General features: G+C 47.0%; 1 protein-coding gene across 3 annotated transcripts in view; it reads right to left on the bottom strand.

The window, feature by feature from the left end:
- The window catches only part of LOC307217156 (putative membrane protein C3orf80 homolog), a 52,976-nt gene extending 34,214 nt beyond the window's left edge, over positions 1–18,762 (bottom strand). For 2 of the 3 annotated variants that reach the window (XM_079978310.1, XM_079978311.1), the window contains exon 1: positions 17,790–18,762. In XM_079978310.1, the coding sequence (XP_079834436.1) occupies positions 17,790–18,323 (534 nt within the window). In that variant the 5' untranslated portion in view covers positions 18,324–18,762. Of the gene's footprint in view, positions 1–17,598 lie in introns of those variants that run through there. The other variant, XM_079978309.1, reaches the window with a different exon arrangement.
- Between the last annotated feature and the right edge of the window lie 375 nt (positions 18,763–19,137).

The following is a 19,137-nucleotide window of genomic DNA, read 5'->3' as shown; positions in this document are numbered from 1 at the left end:
ACTCAATTGAGCTCTAATAAATTATATTACATAGAAGCCGTTATCATCCATTGTAAACAATATTATCCATAACAACTATATGAATATAATACGAATATGAAGCTGAAGAGAGAAAAAATGTAGATTTCACATTCATTTATAAAACTTTAAAATTCATTTAAAACATATTAACAAGAAAGCCCTCTTCAAGCCAGGGTTCCTGTTGCTGAGGAGGGAGCTATACACACATGATTCCCAGAGCGCTATGGGGTTTTAAGGTGACTGTTCAGACAAATGAACCCTAATCTTGAAGCATTGTCAGAAAGAAGGGTGTTTATGCAATACAATGCCTTTTGGTCTGGAACATGTGTCATTTCTGAACATTATTCCAAATTGATCAAGGAAGCTGCTGTATTTATTCACTGAGCAACAATATCTACCCTCTCTTAATTGCAGAGAAGTCACCTTTACGTGGTCAGGTCAACGAAACAATGAAAATAAATCTAATGTTTTTGCCAGGATAGTAATAATAATAATAATAATTTATTATTTGTACCCCGCCCATCTGGCTGGGTTTCCCCAGCCACTATGGGCGGCTTCCAACAAAGATGAAAAATACACTAAAATGTCACATATTAAAAACTTCCCTGAACAGGGCTGCCTTCAGATGTCTTCTGAATGTCAGGTAGTTGTTTATCGCTTTGACATCTGATAGGAGGGCGTTCCACAGGGCGGGCGCCACTACCAAGAAGGCCCTCTGCCTGGTTCCCTGTAACTTGGCCTCTCGCAGTGAGGGAACTGCCAGAAGGCCCTCGGAGCTCTGACCTCAGTGTCCGGGCAGAACGGTGGCGGAGGAGATGCTCCTTCAGATATACTGGACCGAGGCCATTTAGGGCTTTAAAGGTCAGCACCAACACTTTGAATTGTGCTCAGAAACGTACTGGGAGCCAATGTAGGTCTTTCAAGACCTGTTTTATATGGTCTCGGTGGCTGCTCCCAGTCACCAGTCTAGCTGCCGCATTCTGGATTAGTTGTAGTTTCCGGGTCACCTTCAAAGGTAGCCCCATGTAGAGCGCATTGCAGTAGTCCAAGCGGGAGATAACCAGAGCATGCACCACTCTGGCGAGACAGTCCGCGGGCAGGTAGGGTCTCAGCCTGTGTACCAGATGGAGCTGGTAAACAGCTGCCCTGGATACAGATTTGACCTGTGCCTCCATGGACAGCTGTGAGTCCAAAATGACTCCCAGGCTGCGCACCTGGTCCTTCAGGGGCACAGTTACCCCATTCAGGACCAGGGAATCCTCCACACCTGCCCGCCTCCTGTCCCCCCAAAACAGTACTTCTGTCTTGTCAGGATTCAACCTCAATCTGTTAGCCGTCATCCATCCTCCAACCGCCTCCAGACACTCACACAGGACCTTCACCGCCTTCACTGGTTCTGATTTAAAGCAGAGGTAGAGCTGGGTATCATCCGCATACTGATGAACACCCAGCCCAAACCTCCTGATGATCTCTCCCAGTGGCTGCATGTAAATGTTGAAAAGCATGGGGGAGAGGACAGAACCCTGAGGCACCCCACAAGTGAGAGCCCAGGGGTCTGAACACTCATCCCCCACACCACTTTCTGAACACAGCCCAGGAGGAAGGAGCGGAACCACTGTAGGACAGTGCCCTCAGCTCCCAGCCCCTCAAGACGGTCCAGAAGGATGTTATGGTCGATGGTATCAAACGCCGCTGAGAGATCCAGCAGAACTAGGAAACGGCTCTCACCTTTGTCCCTAGCCCGCCGGATATCATCAACCAGTGCGACCAAGGCAGTTTCAGTCCCATGATGAGGCCTGAATCCCGACTGGAAGGGATCCAAATGGTTTCAGTCCCATGACGAGGCCTGAATCCCGACTGGAAGGGATCCAAATGGTTTCAGTCCCATGACGAGGCCTGAATCCCGACTGGAAGGGATCCAAATGGTCCGCTTCTTCCAGGCGTGCCTGTAGTTGTTCAGCAACCACTTGCTCAATCACCTTGCCCAAGAATGGAAGATTTGAGACTGGGTGATAATTGGCCATCGTGGCCGCATCTAAAGATGGTTTTTTAAGAAGCGGTTTAATAACTGCCTCTTTCAGCGGGTCTGGGAAGGCTCCCTCACGGAGGGAAGCATTCACCACCCCACGAAGCCCATCACCCAGTCCTTCCCGGCTAGCTTTTATAAGCCAGGATGGGCAAGGATCCAGGAGACAGGTGGTTGGCTTCACTCGTCCAAGCAGCCTGTCCACATCCTTGGAGGTAACAGATTGGAATTGATCCCACACAACTTGACTAGACAGGACTCTAGCACTCTCCCGCCCTGGCCCTGCTCCCACAGTGGAGTCTACTTCTTCCCGAATCTGAGCGATTTTATCTTCAAAAAACTTTGCAAAATCATTGCAGGAGATCATGTGGCCCATACTGGGCCCCGATGTTGCAGGTGGTTCCGCTAAATTGTGAACCACCTGAAAAAGTCTCCTGCTGCTGTTTTCTGCAGATGCAATAGAGGCGGCAAAGAAAGTCTTCTTCGCCGTCGCTATCGCCACTTGGTAGGCTCGACGTTGAGCTCTAACCTGTGTCCGGTCAGATTCGGAATGAGTTATCCGCCACCGGCGCTCTAGCCGTCTCAACGATTGTTAATGAAACAATGGAAAACCACGGGGCTGTCCGGGCTCCATGCAATCAGAGAGGGCGCTTCGGAGCCAAACAGTCAATAGCCCTGGTTAACTCCACATTCCAGCGGGCCACCAGGGAATCGGCTGAAAGGCCATCAACATGGGATAAAGCCTCCCCTACCACTCTCTGGAAACCATTTGGATCCATTAAGTGGCGGGGGCGGACCATCCGAATCGGTCCCACCTCCCTGCAGAGGGGATGGGTCGCAGTGAAGTCCAGTTGCACCAGGAAGTGATCTGACCATGGCACTTCTTTCGTTTCGCTTTTACTTAGTGTCAGATCACCAACATCCATAGAGGTAAACACCAGGTCCAAGGCATGTCCGCGGCTATGGGTTGGGCCAGACTTATTCAGGGACAGCCCCATGGAGGCCATGCTTTCCACGAAGTCCCGAGCAGCCCCTTGTAAGGTCGTGTCGGCATGGATGTTAAAATCCCCTAGGACAACCAAGCTAGGTGTCTCCAGGAGAACATCTGCCACAACCTGAAGCAGCTCGGGCAGGGAATCCTTGGTGCAGCGGGGAGGTCGGTACACCAAAAGGAATCCTGTACTGCCCCTATTGCCCAACTTCCAGAACATGCACTCGGAAAACTGGGTCTTCCCAATAGGATGCCTGGTGCAAACTAATGACTTCCTAAAAATCACTGCAAACCCCCTCCCTGCCCACATGACCTGGGCTGCTGTGCGTAAGAGAAACCTGGTGGACAAGCAGCGGCAAGGACAGGCCCATCTGCTTCATCCAACCAAGTCTCTGTTACACATGCCAGGTCAAGTCCTCCATCCATGATCAAGTCATGGATGGCAGTGGTCTTATGAATCATTGACCTGGCATTGCACAGCAGCACCTTCAGGTCATGTGGGTATCCCTTGCTGATTCTAGTATCCATCCGGTCAGGACCAGACCCGGAGGCAGGGATAGTCCTCAGACAACGACTAAACCTGCCTCCTCTGTAATGACATGGTCTGGTCTTAGCATAACTCCTCCTCCTACCCGTCACCACTGAGATCGGTTGTCCCAGTGCATCCCCCCCTGTGGAACATGCCCCAGCCATTTTGTTGGCTGGGACCTACTCCCCGGCAGCCCTGACCCCTCCCCTTAAGAACAAAATAACACCTTAAAAAAAACAACAAACCAATAAAACAATACAAACAAAAAACAGTAAAAATTACAAAAACGTAAAATCAAATTCTCAGGCCCAATAAACATCCATCCCACCCCCACCCCCCACATACAAAAAATTCAAAATAAAATTTATTAAAATATTTTAAAAGCACTCTGCACCCCTCCAGCAGTAATAGCAACTGTCCTAGTGAGGCCTGTCAGGCCCTGCCCTGGACCAGGTGGTAAGTGGCAGGAAGGAGCAGGGCCCTCACACACTCACACAGGAGAGTGTGATGGCAATAATCAGAAATGATGTCATTTGCGTCATCTATTGAAAAAGTTTTATGGTTTTCTTTGAAACAGAGAGTTCTAGCAATGTGGGAAAAAGTACTAGGATGCTTTTTTTTTTTTTTTTTGCATTCCTGGCAACCTTAGCTTAACTGGTTTATCTTTCCAATGACTTTCAGAAAAATCTGTCTTTGTCAATGATGAAAGAGCAACCTATAGTGAAAGAGGTTACTGAAAATATTGATTTATTATGGATCAGGCAGTTATAATGGTTTATTAGACTTACAATTTATTAGGGTCCATCATTTTCTAAGCTGTAGACTTTAATATACAGTAAGTGGGGGGGGGGGGAGAGAGAGAGCAAAATTAATCCCTAGCATTTTGTTAGACATTTGTATATCTTTACTTAAAATTCACAGAAGCCTGATATCTGTCCACTTAATAAGTTAATAATTGAAATACAGAATCATTTAGATTGGAAACCGCAGGTTTGAAAATAGTGGGGAACATTTTCTGCCAGATCTTGAGTTCCCCCACCCCCAGTGGGTCATAGGCCCACCTAGTGTGTATGATTTCAGGTGACCAATTTTTCCTTTGCAATGTGGCCTGAGCTCCAGCTCCTCATCTGACCCCCTTCCTGCGGAAAAGGGTGCCTCGCTGGCTGCGGAAAGGAGGAGGAAGAGGAGCCGCCACACAGGCCACCACAACAGGCCTGTGTGTGTGTGTGTGTGTGTGTGTGTGTGTGTGTGTGATGTCACACATCCGCATTCCAGCGGCAGTCTCTCACAATTCTGGGAGGGAGATGACAACCCTGTTTTGGAGTGCAAATCCATTGAGCAGGCCCTAACCATGTCAGCACTGATGTTAACTACAGTTCGGAGTATTAAGGGTTCCTGCTTCCAGCATCAACAGCCAGCTTTAAACCGTTGTTTCAGATACTGAATCAAACAGGAACCCTGACAACCTCCAAAGATGGTTAACATAAATGCCAATATAAAAATTGTCTGTGATTAATCTCAGCAAGAGACATCTGCACTCCAAAAAAGAGGTGGCACGATTTCAGCAAACCAGTTGATGGCCATGTCTAATCATTCAGTAGTGTTATATCTGCACTGGCATCATGAGAATTCTCACTGTAGCTGTGCTAGCAAATGATGTGAGCAAGAGTGAATTTCTCAAAACAGACCCTCTCAAATGCTGTTTTAACTTCATATTTTATTTTATCCAATTAGTTATTATAGAGCTCAAGTTCGGTATGTTGAGTTGATGACAGAACCCCTAGTTAACATTCCAACACATTTAAGAAACATTCCACGAGGGAATGAACGTCTCCCAATGGACACGCGTCCCCAGGTTTTGGACACACAGGGCTTGTACTTGTGCACTTAATACATTTATAAATGCTCTGGTTGCACTAGGTAGTAGTTGCTGCTATGGCATACTTTTTAGCCACAGCGGAAATGCATAACTTTGCAATACAACTTTTCTTTAATTTCTTCTGTTATTTTTATTCTGTGATACTCTTGGAAAAAAAGTAATTGTAGCATGCTCGTAACTGATAGAGAGAAGCAATTCTGTGATAAGCAATAAAAATTGCACTGCTTGCATTTTTTTATAAATCCAGAAGAAGCAAAATCTGAACCAAAAATGTATGTCCCACTGACAAGAGCCTCAAGGATATGCCAAGCTATTACACACCCCAGTAAGGTTTTTAAAGTACTAAAACACTCCAGGCCCGGTTTCAAATGGGCCTCATGCCAAGTTAAAATGCTTTTTCAAAGCATAAGACAAATCTGAAAAGTAATAGGATCCTGGCATATTTGCTTTGGCTTCCCTCACAGAAATGTTAAATGATTCCCATAATATAATTTGCAGTACTGGAGTAATTTGGGCTTGTATTAAATATAAATGAGAAATGTACCATTTTTATCAAAATTTGAGATAAACTAGAACAATGCACCTCCCTTTCTCTCCTGTGAGGATTTTGTGGGCAAATAAAAAGCACTTGGATCTTCATCTTCAAATGCTCTAAGGGGAAGAACACAAGGAGTGCCCTCCTGGGTCACACCAAAGGCACATCCAGTCCTGCACTCCGAGAGTAACCAGCCACATGCTCCCGAGAAGCTCCTAAGTAGGGCATGAAGCTGAAAATCATTCCCTGTTGTTCATTCACTGCATCTGGTAGCCAAATAATTATCATCATCATCATTATCATATTTTATTATTTATACCCCGCCCATCTGGCTGGGCTTCCCCAGCCACTCTATATATAATGCTTCTGGATATACAGGCTCCCCTTTTAGCTACCATGGCTCAAGCCACTGGTGGATAGATGGATAAATTTGTCTTGATACATTTAAAGCCCCCCTCCTATGGCAGTGGGCATCACACCATGTGGTACCAGTGATTAGGGCAGTAGTCCTATGTACACTAAGTATTTAAAACCTGTGAAACTTCTGAGTAAACATGCATAGGATTGGGCTGTAAATTTATTATGTGCTGTGTAAGAACACCACAGGGTAAGATCCAACTGGGCTATACTCGGAGTAGACCCAGTGAACATAGCATATGAATGTAGCAAGCTGTCTTGAACTGAATCAGATCACTGGTCTTTCTAGCTCAGTGCCATCTACAATAACTGGCAGAAGCTCTCCATGGTTTCAGACAAGGAGTATCTCGCAGCCTGACATACACTTGCCTGTGATTAAAGTTCTGCATGGATAGCAAAGTTAGCCATGTCCATTAATTTCAGAGTATATCCTCTGAGTATGACTTAGTTGGATCATACCCTGATGTTTAATTAAAAGCATAGTTACATCTGTATCCTGATTTGCCCAAACTCCATTTAACTGGTTAGACAACAACAACCTGATGGTTTGGTGGTCCTATTTCCCCTGCATAACTGAAAAATTGAGAAGCTGAAGACCTATTAATGTGCATTTGTAGCTCTGAATGGCTAACATAGCGCATGGCAGAGGTGGAGAACCTGTGGCTGGACTATTGGAAGTTGAAGCCTAACAACATCTGGAGGACCACAGAAACTTGAAAAGGGTTGGAAGTCCCACACATTCCGTTCCTACCATTAAATGTAAACCCTCTCTACAAATCAAAGAGAAGAAAGTGAAAAGGATGGTGGGTTTTTCTTAAGAGTGTGTGCCACAAGATGAAGCAGAAGACAGGTTGATTTGGAAGGGACTTGCGGTTCATTTTTAAGCCCCACCTCCATCTGCAAAAGAGGCTACAAATGTGCATGTGAATTAAGGTATATGCAAATTTGATGCAAATTTGTCATCTTTGGAAAATGCAGCAGAGGCTCAATCTACATTCAGTATACTGGGCCCCTTAAAACCTCGCTGGTACCCCCAGCCTTCGTCCATGTTTGTATTTTGAACCATGTATGAAGATTTCCCAATTATTTTGGCTTATTATGAGATGTGAAAATAACTGCAACATAGACTCATAAAAGGCATTCATTTTTTATTTTTGCAGTTTAATTCTGAATATAGTGGAAAAGGAAGCTTTCATATTGTGCCGCGTCACAAAACCTGATTTGCTTCTCAGCGAAACCTGCAATCCGCCCACTCCTCAGCTTCTTTTTAGTCCATATTCAGTTCCCCCTGCCCTCATAAGCTAAACACATCAAAATGGAGCATTCTGTAGAAGCAATCAAATTCCCTACTAAAAACAAAATCCCATAATTTGAAAAATGATCTCAGCCACAACTTGATTCAGCCATATTTTCATCTTAAGGGCTGGGACCTTTTGGCCAGAAACTTTTAGATCAGCTTCCCCCAGATTGTTCCCAATTTGTTTTGGGGGAGGGGCAATGCTGACGCATTCTCATTATCATCATTATTGTCACATCTTTCCTGATTGTTCCCAAGGGTTTTGTTTTGTTTTGGAGAGGGGCATTTCAGAGGCATCATTATCATCACCTTTTCCTCCTGCCTGATCCACAGCAGTGATTCTTCCCAAGTTGTGTTGAGAAAGATGAGCACAGTGCAAAGGAAGAAACATTATTATCTCCTCATACACTCCTGATTTTGACATAGTCACATTAGAAGAGAAGAGAAGTTTGGATTTGATATCCTGCTTTATCACTACCCTAAGGAGTCTCAAAGCGGCTAACAATCTCCTTTTCCCTTCCTCCCCCACAACAAACACTCTGTCAGGTGAGTGAGGCTGAGAGACTTCAGAGAAGTGTGACTAGCCCAAGGTCACCCAGCAGCTGCATGTGGAGGAGCAGGGAATCAAACCCGGTTCACCAGATTACGAGTCCACTGCTCTTAACCACTACACCACACTGGCTCTAGGTGAACAAATGCTGCCCCCTGCTTCCCCAAAAGGCTGCACACAGGGCCTCACAGACCATAAATCTACACTGCCTGGAGGGCCACATTTTGTCCCCCATCCCTGCCTTAATGTAGTTTTCATGTGCATGCAGCATACCAATGGCAAAATAAATATCAGTTCAAGCCTCAAAACCAAAACAGCTTTTGAAATATTGGCAGAAACTCAGATGGAGCCATTGTGCTGCAGGCACTCAAGTTAATTACACAATGTGCTCCGTTTTAGGTTGTCAAACAGTGTTTAGCATTACAGCCAATGCTACCACTCTGAAAGGAAGGAGGGAGACCAAAGAAAAATGCCAAGGATGCAGATGCAGAATGAAATCAAGGAGGCATCCACAGGAGGAACTGTTGTACTGATGCCAGACTTCAGGTGGCCCCACATAGACTTGAATACATTTGTGTTCCAGTCAAACAAAGCGGCACAGTCTCTAAATACCCTCAGTGATGGTGATCTAAATAGGTTGGCCACAACACCAACTACAAAGCATGATTTTAACTTTGTTAAACCAGCTGGTAACAGGGACCATAGTACTATCAAATTGAGCGTGTATGTAAGTTGAGAATTGCCAAGTAAGTCCAAAGGTCACATGTGGCTTCAAAAGAAGAAACTTATCAAAAAGGAGGAGAATGATAAAAAGTTTAAAGGTAAAGTGAAGGTGGTTAAATCTCTCCAGATTGCTTGGAGGTTGTGCAAAACTGCCATAATAGAAGCTCACCGGCAATGTATACTATCAGTCACAAAAGTTACCAACAGAAAATACCAGCATGCGTAGCAGAGTGAAGGAAGCTATTAGAGACAAGGAGTCTTCTTTTGGAAAATGAAAGTCTTGTCTAAATGAGAACATAAAGGAACACAAACTTTGGGGAAAAGAAATGCAAGGAATGCAGAAAAAGATCTAAAGCAGCACATTGCTAAAAGCAAAGACTACAATCACCAGAGAAATAGATTGGTACCTCTGGTTATGAACTTAATTTGTTCCGGAGGTCCGTTCTTAACCTGAAACCGTTCTTAACCTGAGGTACCACTTTAGCCAATGGGGCCTCCCGCTGCCGCTGTGCCGCCAGCACACAATTTTTGTTCTCATCCTGAGGTAAAGTTCTTAACCCGAGGTACTACTTCAGGGTTAGCAGGGTCTGTAACCCGAAGTGTTTGTAACATGAGGTGTTTGTAACCCGAGGTACCACTGTAATTAGAAGCAGGAAACTAGTTAGGTAGAGAGTTTGACTTTTGGATGACAAGGATGTCAAAGGCGTGCTAAAGGAGGAAAAGGTGATTACAGAATAGCTGAATGATTTTTGTGCATCAGCCTCCACAGTAGAAGTGCAGGGAGACTGCTGTTGCACTCAGATCCTTATTTTTTTTGCTTTCCGTAGGCATCTGGTTGGACTACTAGATGAACCGTTGGCCTGATCCAGCAGGGCTCTTATGTTATTGCAGTGGCTCTGCTCCTAACTTGCAGGGTTGCTGCCAAAAAGTAGAACTAGGAGACTGTTGCTCAGCTTCATGGCTTTGGGGCTGTGTGGGATCCCACAAGCATCTTTCCTATCACCTATATGCTATATGAAACCTGTTACAAGCGATCATCTGGGGATTTGGAGCATCGTGTCATCAGTTCGTGCACAGTGCTATCTCTCCATTCCATTAGAATTGGGATGCTGTGAAGGTCATGGACTACAGGCAGTGATGAACTTGATGGGGACCAATAAACTGAAGCTGTAAGTGGCTAGTTCCTGTGTCCAGGAATTAGATAGATGACCTGTTCTGGGAGGGGACATGTATCCCCCCTGAAGGAACAGGTTAATATTCCTGGATTTCAACTTGTCAATGAAGTCCATAGCTGTCAACTTTCAGATTTGAAAATAAGGGATCAGCAGCCTTGAAAATAAGGGATCAGCAGCCTCACCTGTCCCAGGGACAGTCTACAGGATATCTAACAATCCAGGATAGCACCTGGAAGCAGCGGGAAACGGCGCTGGAATAAGGGAATTTCCCTCAAAAAAAGGGAAGGTTGACAGCTATGATGAAGTCTCAAGTTGCTTCTGTGGTTAAGAGCGCTTATGCCCAGCTTAGGCTGCTCAGCCAGCTGTAGCCATCCCTTGATCAGGTTAGCATGACCTCAGTTGATCATGCTTCAGTTACCTCCCACTTGGACTACTGTAATGCCCTTTATGTGGAGCTGCCCTTGAAGTTGGTCTGGAGGCTGCAGAATACAGCTGCTAGATGGGCAAGTAGGACAGCCTGGTGGAACTGGTCCTTTCACTGCACTGGCTGCCAGTGAGCTACCAGGCGCTATATACACCATAATATAAAGCCCTAAATGGCTTGCGACCCAAGTAGCTAAAAAAAGAGGAGGGGAAAGGCTTCCCTAGTATTAACCATCTTGGACCCTACAATCTGCAGGTGAAGCATTGGTGGTGGTGCTACCAAAAAGGGCTACCCAGCTGGCGTTGTATCCATTCAAGGATGTTTCCAGTAGTGGTTCCCCACTCATATAATGCCCTTTCTCGTAAGCTGGATCTGTCCCCATCCTTACTAACTTTCAGGAGGAATTTGAAAAACGGAAATAAGAGAAATATGGGGAGGGGGAGCTTGACAGAAGACTGAGTAGCAGGCGCTCCTCCTACACCTAATAATCTCATGCACGCATAACACAACCACCGCACTGCTTTCCCTCCATCCAAGCTCACTTTCAATTTTATAAACCCTCCTGGGGGGAAGAGAACTACCTGGGGAGAATTGGTAGCTGCATTAATGGTTAAGAACCCCTGCCTACCAGTAGAGGCACCTGCCTTCAGCCAGCCCTCAATTGCTTGCCTTCTTTTGGTACCACTGGCTGTCAGCTGCCTCCTCCTTAGTCCCACTAGGCTTAGTCTTGGATTAAATCAGTTTTAGAACTTGCAGGAAGGAGGATGGGGATGAAACGAGAAGAGGTTGGCGCTGCCTGTCATTGTCTCTGACCACCCCGCCAGCTGTTGTCCTCTTTCCCTTCTGCCTTACCAATCCCAAAGGTACCAGCTACACTGCCTTCTGCTAAGGTAGCCAGTTACCCGTTGCCAAAAAAAGAGGGCCAATTTGCATATGCTGATTGGTGCAAATTTGGAATTTATTGCTATACTTTAAACAGAAATGCAACGCAGCTCACCAGAGTGGATGGCTGCAACCAGGTGACCTGTATGCCTGTAGTGCAGGTGTGAACATTTGATGGGCAACTTCCATGACTCTGCGTTCCACTCATATGGTTCTTTTACTTTAAACTGTGCTAGGACTGGACAACTGAACAAACAGAGAATGCTTTCAAATAGAGACATACACCTTTCCTCCTGCCTGCTGACTTTCCTGCGAATGCTTCCTTAAATCTCACATTAGCATTATGAGGCAAAAATTAAGTTGGAGAAACAGTACCGCTGACTGTTTCACTGGTTTGGTGTTACTTACAGGAATCTGCATCTTGGGGAAGAACTGGGTGAAAAGGGGCAGGGTGGCAATGTTTTTTCCCCCCCTGGTTCGCATCCCCATATTTTCATAGATGATCAGAAGAATATTCCTTTAGCAATGATCAAGTCATTGGCTCCACCTCTGGTGCATTTCAATAGCAGGAAAGTGACTAATAATGGAGGCCATTTAAGGTTTCTTTGTTGTGCTTCCCCCCCTCCATGGCCGTACATTACAGTTTGTTTCGGATGCCACAGATTTTCATTTGCAAAGTGCATAGCTCTCCTAAAACACTTCCATCTAATAAACACAACAATTAGCACACAAAACATGCTGCTGCTGTTTGAGATACGAAAATGTATCAAATGTATCGCTGTCTCTTAACCACGAGCTGTAGGAGACACCTGCAAAGCTTACATCCGAAACAACAGCACTGCAGCAGATGGAATGGAAGCTAAAGGTCAATTGTAATCTAAAAAAAAAAAAGCCCATAAAATATTGATCAGATTTAAGCTACAGAAATAGGACAAACCTTCCCCAATCTGGTGCCCTCCATCACCCAGCTGGGAATAATAGCTCCTAAAGGGTACTAGGTTGGGGAAGGGTGTTTCAAAATTACTACACATAATAGAATTGTGGAATTGGAAGGGACCACGAGGGCCATCGACTTCAACCTTCTGCAATCCAGGAATCTTTTGCTCAACGTGGGGCTTGAAACCCCAAGAGACTGAGCTAGCGGGACCATGTAACTTTTAAAGTGCAGTCAAACTACAGGTTATTCACCTGCAGCTTACTCCTGGGTAACTAAGCAAAGGCTTGCAATCATCCTGATCCTAATGAATTAGGTATTTGTTATCTAGTGTTGCTCTTTCATCTGTGTTCATGCCTGTCAGTCTGTCAATACATCATGCAGCTGCCTGCGTTTCTGAACTCTCCTTGAGGGCCTGCACTTCAAAAATATAAATTTATTCTTCACCTTACAAAAATAAAGTTTACAAACATTTTTAAAAGCAGTTGCAAGACTGTTCTAGAGGTTGTGTGTCTATATATTGGTGACGACATGGGCACTGGTCAATAGGTGCCCATCAGTGTCTAGCTTCAAACTGAACTAAGCTGAAAACCTGCAAAATCTGCCCCCCCCCCCCAATAACCACACACCCTTTTGGAAAGAAACATGCACATTTGTTTAGAAGGCACTGACAGCACTTTCAACCACTTTTGCCACTTTAAAAAGGTTGTGATTGTCTTCATCTTTAGACAGGACAAAGGAAATCTTTTGACACTGAGTAAAAGCTGTCGTCCTCACCTCCTCATGTAATATCTCTGGCTTCAAGGGGGATAGGGAGTCTCAAGGTGAGTTCCTGGCACAGAGGCCTTACTTTTAATGACTTGGGCATTGCCAGTATTAGCTGCTTCTTTTCAATAAAGTAGGTCCATGCTGATTTGAAGCACCTATAATGCACATCTGACTGACTGAATTCCCTGTTTACATACGGTGCACCTGCTAAGAGTCAGTAAACACATGCACACACGAAACACTTTCTATAGTCTTGGTGTTAAGTGCACTTCTTTACACTCACCTAATGTTCTAAATTGCAGGACTGAAGTTGGACTGTTGAGGAACATGGGATGCATACATAGAAGTAAAAAGTGTAAAAGGTAAAGGTAAAGGTACCCCTGCCCGTACGGGCCAGTCTTGACAGACTCTAGGGTTGTGCGCTCATCTCACTCTAGAGGCCGGGAGCCAGCGCTGTCTGCAGACACTTCCGGGTCACGTGGCCAGCGTGACGAAGCTGCTCTGGCGAGCCAGCACCAGCGCAGCACACAGAAACGCCGTTTACCTTCCCGCTGGTAAGCGGTCCCTATTTATCTACTTGCACTTAGGGGTGCTTTCGAACTGCTAGGTGGGCAGGAGCTGGGACCGAACGATGGGAGCTCACCCCGCCGCAAGGATTTGAACCGCCGACCATACGATCGGCAAGTCCTAGGCGCTGAGGTTTTACCCACAGCGCCACCCGCGTCCCACATGTACAGTGTACTGTACATTAATAAACTACCCAGACTGGGTCCGAGTATAACAAGCACAGAGCTTGCAGGAGCAACAGACTTGTACAGACTACCTAAAATCAGTAACTGAATTTGTGCCCAAACCCTTTGCACTGTAACCAACAAGGCAAACTTAGCTCCACATGGGCTTAGAAGTGACTTTTAAGTTTTACTGCAGCTGGTCCACAATACAGCCGCTAGGGTTGTGACTGGTGCTGATGCTTGGGAGCCAGTGGTACCCATCTTACATCACCTTATCTGGTTTTTGTTCACTTTTGGCTATGTTTCCATTGCTGCTTTGTACTTGAAAATCCTTCCCTGCCTTAGGACCAGCATGACACCTAATGGACCATCTATTTCCATGTGAGCCTGTTAATCTATTAAAGGGTTGCCAACCTTTGGGGGCTTGTGGGTACATTTGCCAACTGGAGAAACCGTTGTGTGCAACACACACTCAGCAACCAAGCACAAACCACAACCTAATCTACTGGCTACCATAGAATGCTTTTGCGCCTAGTTTTGGCAGGGAAATGGAACCCTGTGGACTCCTGGGAAGACTTCTGCAGATGCAGGTGGGATGGGTGAATCTTGTCAATTTTTGTTTCTCCCAGTTTCTCTTTCTTCTATGTGTAAATTCAGATCTCCACATTTCCACATTTAGTTGAATAGAGCCCCAAGTTACAAGGAAACTCTGTGCCTGGCTGCAAATTTGATTTTACCTTTATTATTTTATTTGTTTGATTGTTTATCACCATTATGCCAGAACCTCATGGTGACATACTATAACAAATGATTAAACTATCCAATACACTTCCTCTAAGAATCTAATGTGTTTGTTTGTTTGTTTGTTTGTTTGTTTGTTTGTTTGAAAAAGCTGCCTGGGTGGCTCAGGCAATGATGAATCCCCGCAGGCATTATCAGCTGCACGTGCCACAGCATTTACCTGATCTTATTGTGCAGTAGCACCAAGCCTGCTCAGCCCTATGTGTGTTTACTTGGAAATAAGCCACATATAGCTCTCTGGGACTTACTCTTATGTAGGTGTTGCAGCCGCAGGGTAGTAAATCCAACACTTAAGTGTAGTGAATCAAAAGTTAGTTGGACTGATGTAAATGGGACTGTGTGGTTCTGGCAAGCAATGGGATCACAAAGTCTGCTGGAAACTGCTACAGGAGCTCACTTCTTGCCTGCAACCAACTGGTCATGGGCAGCCATCAAAACCAAGGTTTATATATGTTCCATGGCACCATCAATGATCCAAAATGGAATTTTATTTCCTGCAGCACTGCATGACTCCCAGGCCCCGGGTGGGGACCCAGCATGTGCAATGATCTTAAATGTTTGTGTCGATCAGAGCAAAATATGAAGTAGTGGGGGAAAGAGTAAATGGTTTATTAATCTAAGGTCATTTACCTAATCTTCATACTTTGCACTTATGCTGAGTGTTTCAGGTGTGGTACTTGCTTCGCAAACATTATTTCAGCCATGTTGGTAACAGCCTTCCAAGGAAATACAGTGGTACCTCGGGCTAAGTACTTAATTCATTCCAGAGGTCCGTTCTTAACCTGAAGCTGTTCTTAACCTGAAGCACCACTTTAGCAAATGGGGTCTCCCGCTGCCGCCGGAGCACGATTTCTGTTCTCATCCTGAAGCAAAGTTCTTAACCCAAGGTACTATTTCTGGGTTAGTGGAGTCTGTAACCTGAAGCGTCTGTAACCCGAGGTACCACTGTATCATCCTTATGCTGAAGCTTGGTCGGGGTGGGGGTCGGGATCCAGCAAGGCCTCCTGGGCAACATTTGAACTCGCCTTAACTGTGCTACATTAATTGCATACGGAACAGTTGAGGGTCCCAACTAACAGAAGTGAACAAAGCTTCTGAGTTCATCAAAAATCTTTTATCAGCCCTGCCCAATGACAAAAACCACAAACCAAACAAGAAGTGGGTGGAGATAAGAGATAAAGATGTTGCAAGGTGGAGAAGTTTGCAATTGTCTGGCAGTGCAATCCTCTTATGTGTGTCTATGTTGTAAACGGCTTTTGGATGCCCCACGGGAAGTGATTCATAAATGATTAGGATGATAATAATACTCAGAAATGCCCCCTTAATTTTAAATGGAGTTCACTCTCAGGTTAAGAATGTACAGGATTGCAGTCTTAAAATATTAAGGCAGAGGTTAGGCTATATGTAATCTTAACATACAGTATACTAATCTATAACCCATCTGTTATAAAAGAAAAAAAAGTGTGCAGTTACAAAGGGCGGGCATGAATCTTTAGCAAGCCCTAGCCAGAAGTGGGAGCTGCATCACCGGAGCACACATCTCCCCAACAGAGACTCCCCCCTAAAGAAGTGGGGTGCTTTCTCTGCTCTTGCGGCAAGTCTGCCTGCACCTGCACCTGCACCCCCACCCATGTCTACAACTGTATGGGGATGAGATTGCACGGCACCAGTACTCAGTCAGGGCCAACACTAATGATAAAATCCAAATTATCAGAAAAGCCATAAAACTGTGACTATTTATCACTTCCATCCCTGTAGCAATCAGTGGAAGGATCAACAGCAGTTTATACTCTGCTTCAAAGAAAGTTTTTCGATGAGTTTCCCAACCACCATAAAAAAATCAATCAGTAGCTGTGTGGGGAGAGGGCTAGCAGGGTTTTTTTGCCCCATGAAGCCTCCAAATGGGCGTCATTGAAGCCCCCAGCCTATGTGTGTGTGTGTACGCAAATGTGTGGGGTGCATGTGTGTGCCAAATTGGGTCTTTGACCTGGGTGAAATAAAGCCTAGTTTTGCGCCTGCAAAAATAAAGATAACTCCCCCCCAATCTTTCGGAAGAGAATTGTGGCAAACTCCTTAAAAACAAAATAAAAAAATTCCTTCCAGTAGCACCTTAAAGACCAACTAGTTGGTCTTTAAGGTGCTACTGGAAGGATTTTTTTTATTTTGTTTTGACTATGGCAGACCAACACGGCTACCTATCTGTTCCTTAAAAACAGGGAAACCAAAGAAGCAATGAATGAAAGTCCCAAAACGGGGACTATGTCTTCTGACACCCCCACCTCAGCCTTCAAAGGAAGCTTTGCAAGACACAGATTCTAAATCAGCTGGAGGTCGTCCCCCCCCCTGCTTTTTTAAGACTGCAATCCTATGCGTGTCTACTCGGAAGTAAACAGCACTGCATTTCATGGGAGTTTAATTCTAGGTAACTGGGCTCAGGGTTGCAGCCGGAAGAAAATTCCCGTAGGGAGACAGAAATAAAATTCCAAAACAACTTGAGCTGCATTTGCCGCATATTAAAACAGAAATAAAAAAATCACATCCATCGACCCCTTCCAGGATTTTAATCTGCGGCGAGAAGAGAGGTTCGTTAACACAATGGAACAAGAAGAAAAAGAGAGGAGGAAAATAATAATAAAAAAATCTTGCTTTCTCCTAGTTCCGAACGTGTCCAACTCGAATGCATGGCACAGGCACTTAATGAACATCTTAACAAAAAAAAATTAATCGATGTATCTCCGAAATCCCAGACGTGGAAGGCCGGCGGGGCCGTCGGGCGGACAGGAGGAGGCAAAGGCGTTTTGAGTCCCTCACGGCGGGTCGGTTGCCCTCCGTTGCCAATACCGTTTGAGCTCCTGGAGCGCGGAACCCCCCTCGGGGCGACCCCCTGCCTCCCCGCCCGCCCCCTCCACGGAAAGGGGCAGCTCCGTCGGGCCACGCGCGCCGCCGCCCCCTCGTGTTGGGGAGGGGGGCCCTAGGGGAAAGCGGGTCCTCAGCTGCCCGCCCCGGCGAGGCCTCTCCCCGCGCCCGTGGCCAGGCTGGTGACGGGGAGGACGAGGGGCTGCTGCTGGAGGCGCATGGACTCCTCGTAGGTGGGCAAATACTTCACCTCCTCGTAGCTGGGCAGCTGCAAGAAGACGGGCGACACGACGGGCAGGAGGGGGGGCGGCGGCGGCGGCGGCGGCGGCGCCTGGCTGCTCCGTCCGCTGTGGAGCAGCGAGTCCTGCGAGGTGGCGGCCGTGGCGTTGAGCGGGGTGCCTCCCCGGGCCAGCGAGTCCCCGTCGCCCTCGTCGCCATCGTCGTCGTCGTCGTCGTCCTCGTCGCGGCGGCGGCGGCGTCCCGGGCGCCGACGGCTGTTCCTGCGCGGACTCGGGCAGATGACGCGCTGCAGGAAGTAGCCGATGGCGAAGAGCACCAGCAAGATGAGCAGCCCCGAGAGCTTCCTCACGAACCAGCCCACGTTGTCCAGGAACGTGTGAAAGGGCAGCCGGCAGCACTTGACCTCCGGGTAGCTGGCGTTGCCGTAGCTGCAGCAGCTCTCCTGCTCGCCGCACTTCAGCTCCGCGCAGCTGCCCTGGCAGGGCGGCGGGCACAGCAAAGCCGCCCCCAGCGCCAGCAGCCCCGGGGGGAGGCCGGCCCCCATCCTCCTCCTGACCCCCTCTCGCCCTCCTTCCTCCCTCGGGCACCGGATCACTCGAGGGGAGGAGGAGGAGGAGGAGGGGACGGGGACCTCACGGGCCCCTCCACCCTCGCCCCGTCCAGCATGCGCTCTCAGGCGACGGGGCCGGGGAGCTGCCGCCGAAGGAGCCTCTCTCCCAGGCTGCTGGAAGGCGGCCCCGCAGAGCCGCGGGATGGATCTCCCTTTAGCCCATTGGACCAGCTGCAGAGTGCGGAGATGCCGTGCAAGATCCAGCTTTTTGCAAAAGCTGCCCGCGCGGCTGGGTCCTGCAGGCGAGAGGCGGGAAAATCTGGCACCGGCTGTGTGCTGGTGTGTGTGTGTTTGGTTGCGCGCGCGGGGCGCCACAGAGAGAGGGCGGCCTAGGAAGGGGTTAATGGGTCCGAGGGATCGGCTGGCTTTTTTCTTTTTTCTTTTTTGCAGCGCTTCGATCTCCACTAACATAGCTGCCTGTCGCCTTCTCCTTTGGAGTAGCGGCGCGCACCCCTCTGCTCCCCCATTGTTGCTCGAGTTCCTGCGCTTAAGTGATTGGATTCCCCTATTGGCGTTATTTAAATTTACTTGCTGCTGGGAGCTGCTGCTTACCATATTTCTGGTCTTATTTCTGATTAAAAATTGATGATAACCATTTGGCGGATGTTAATGGGCTTAATGCAGCTCCTCTTCCATTAGGGAGTGGCGAGGCTGCGATTTTCCTGGCCGGGTGCCTCCCTTACGCTTCCCAGCCCGGGAGAAAGGTCGGTGTCTTCCTTTCCCTGGAGAATGTGGAGGACGACCCAGA

The sequence above is a fragment of the Podarcis cretensis genome (genome assembly GCF_951804945.1).
Source record: "Podarcis cretensis genome assembly, chromosome: 5".
In the NCBI taxonomy this organism is placed as follows: Eukaryota; Metazoa; Chordata; class Lepidosauria; order Squamata; family Lacertidae; genus Podarcis; species Podarcis cretensis.
This window is presented reverse-complemented; position numbering and strand designations above follow the sequence as displayed.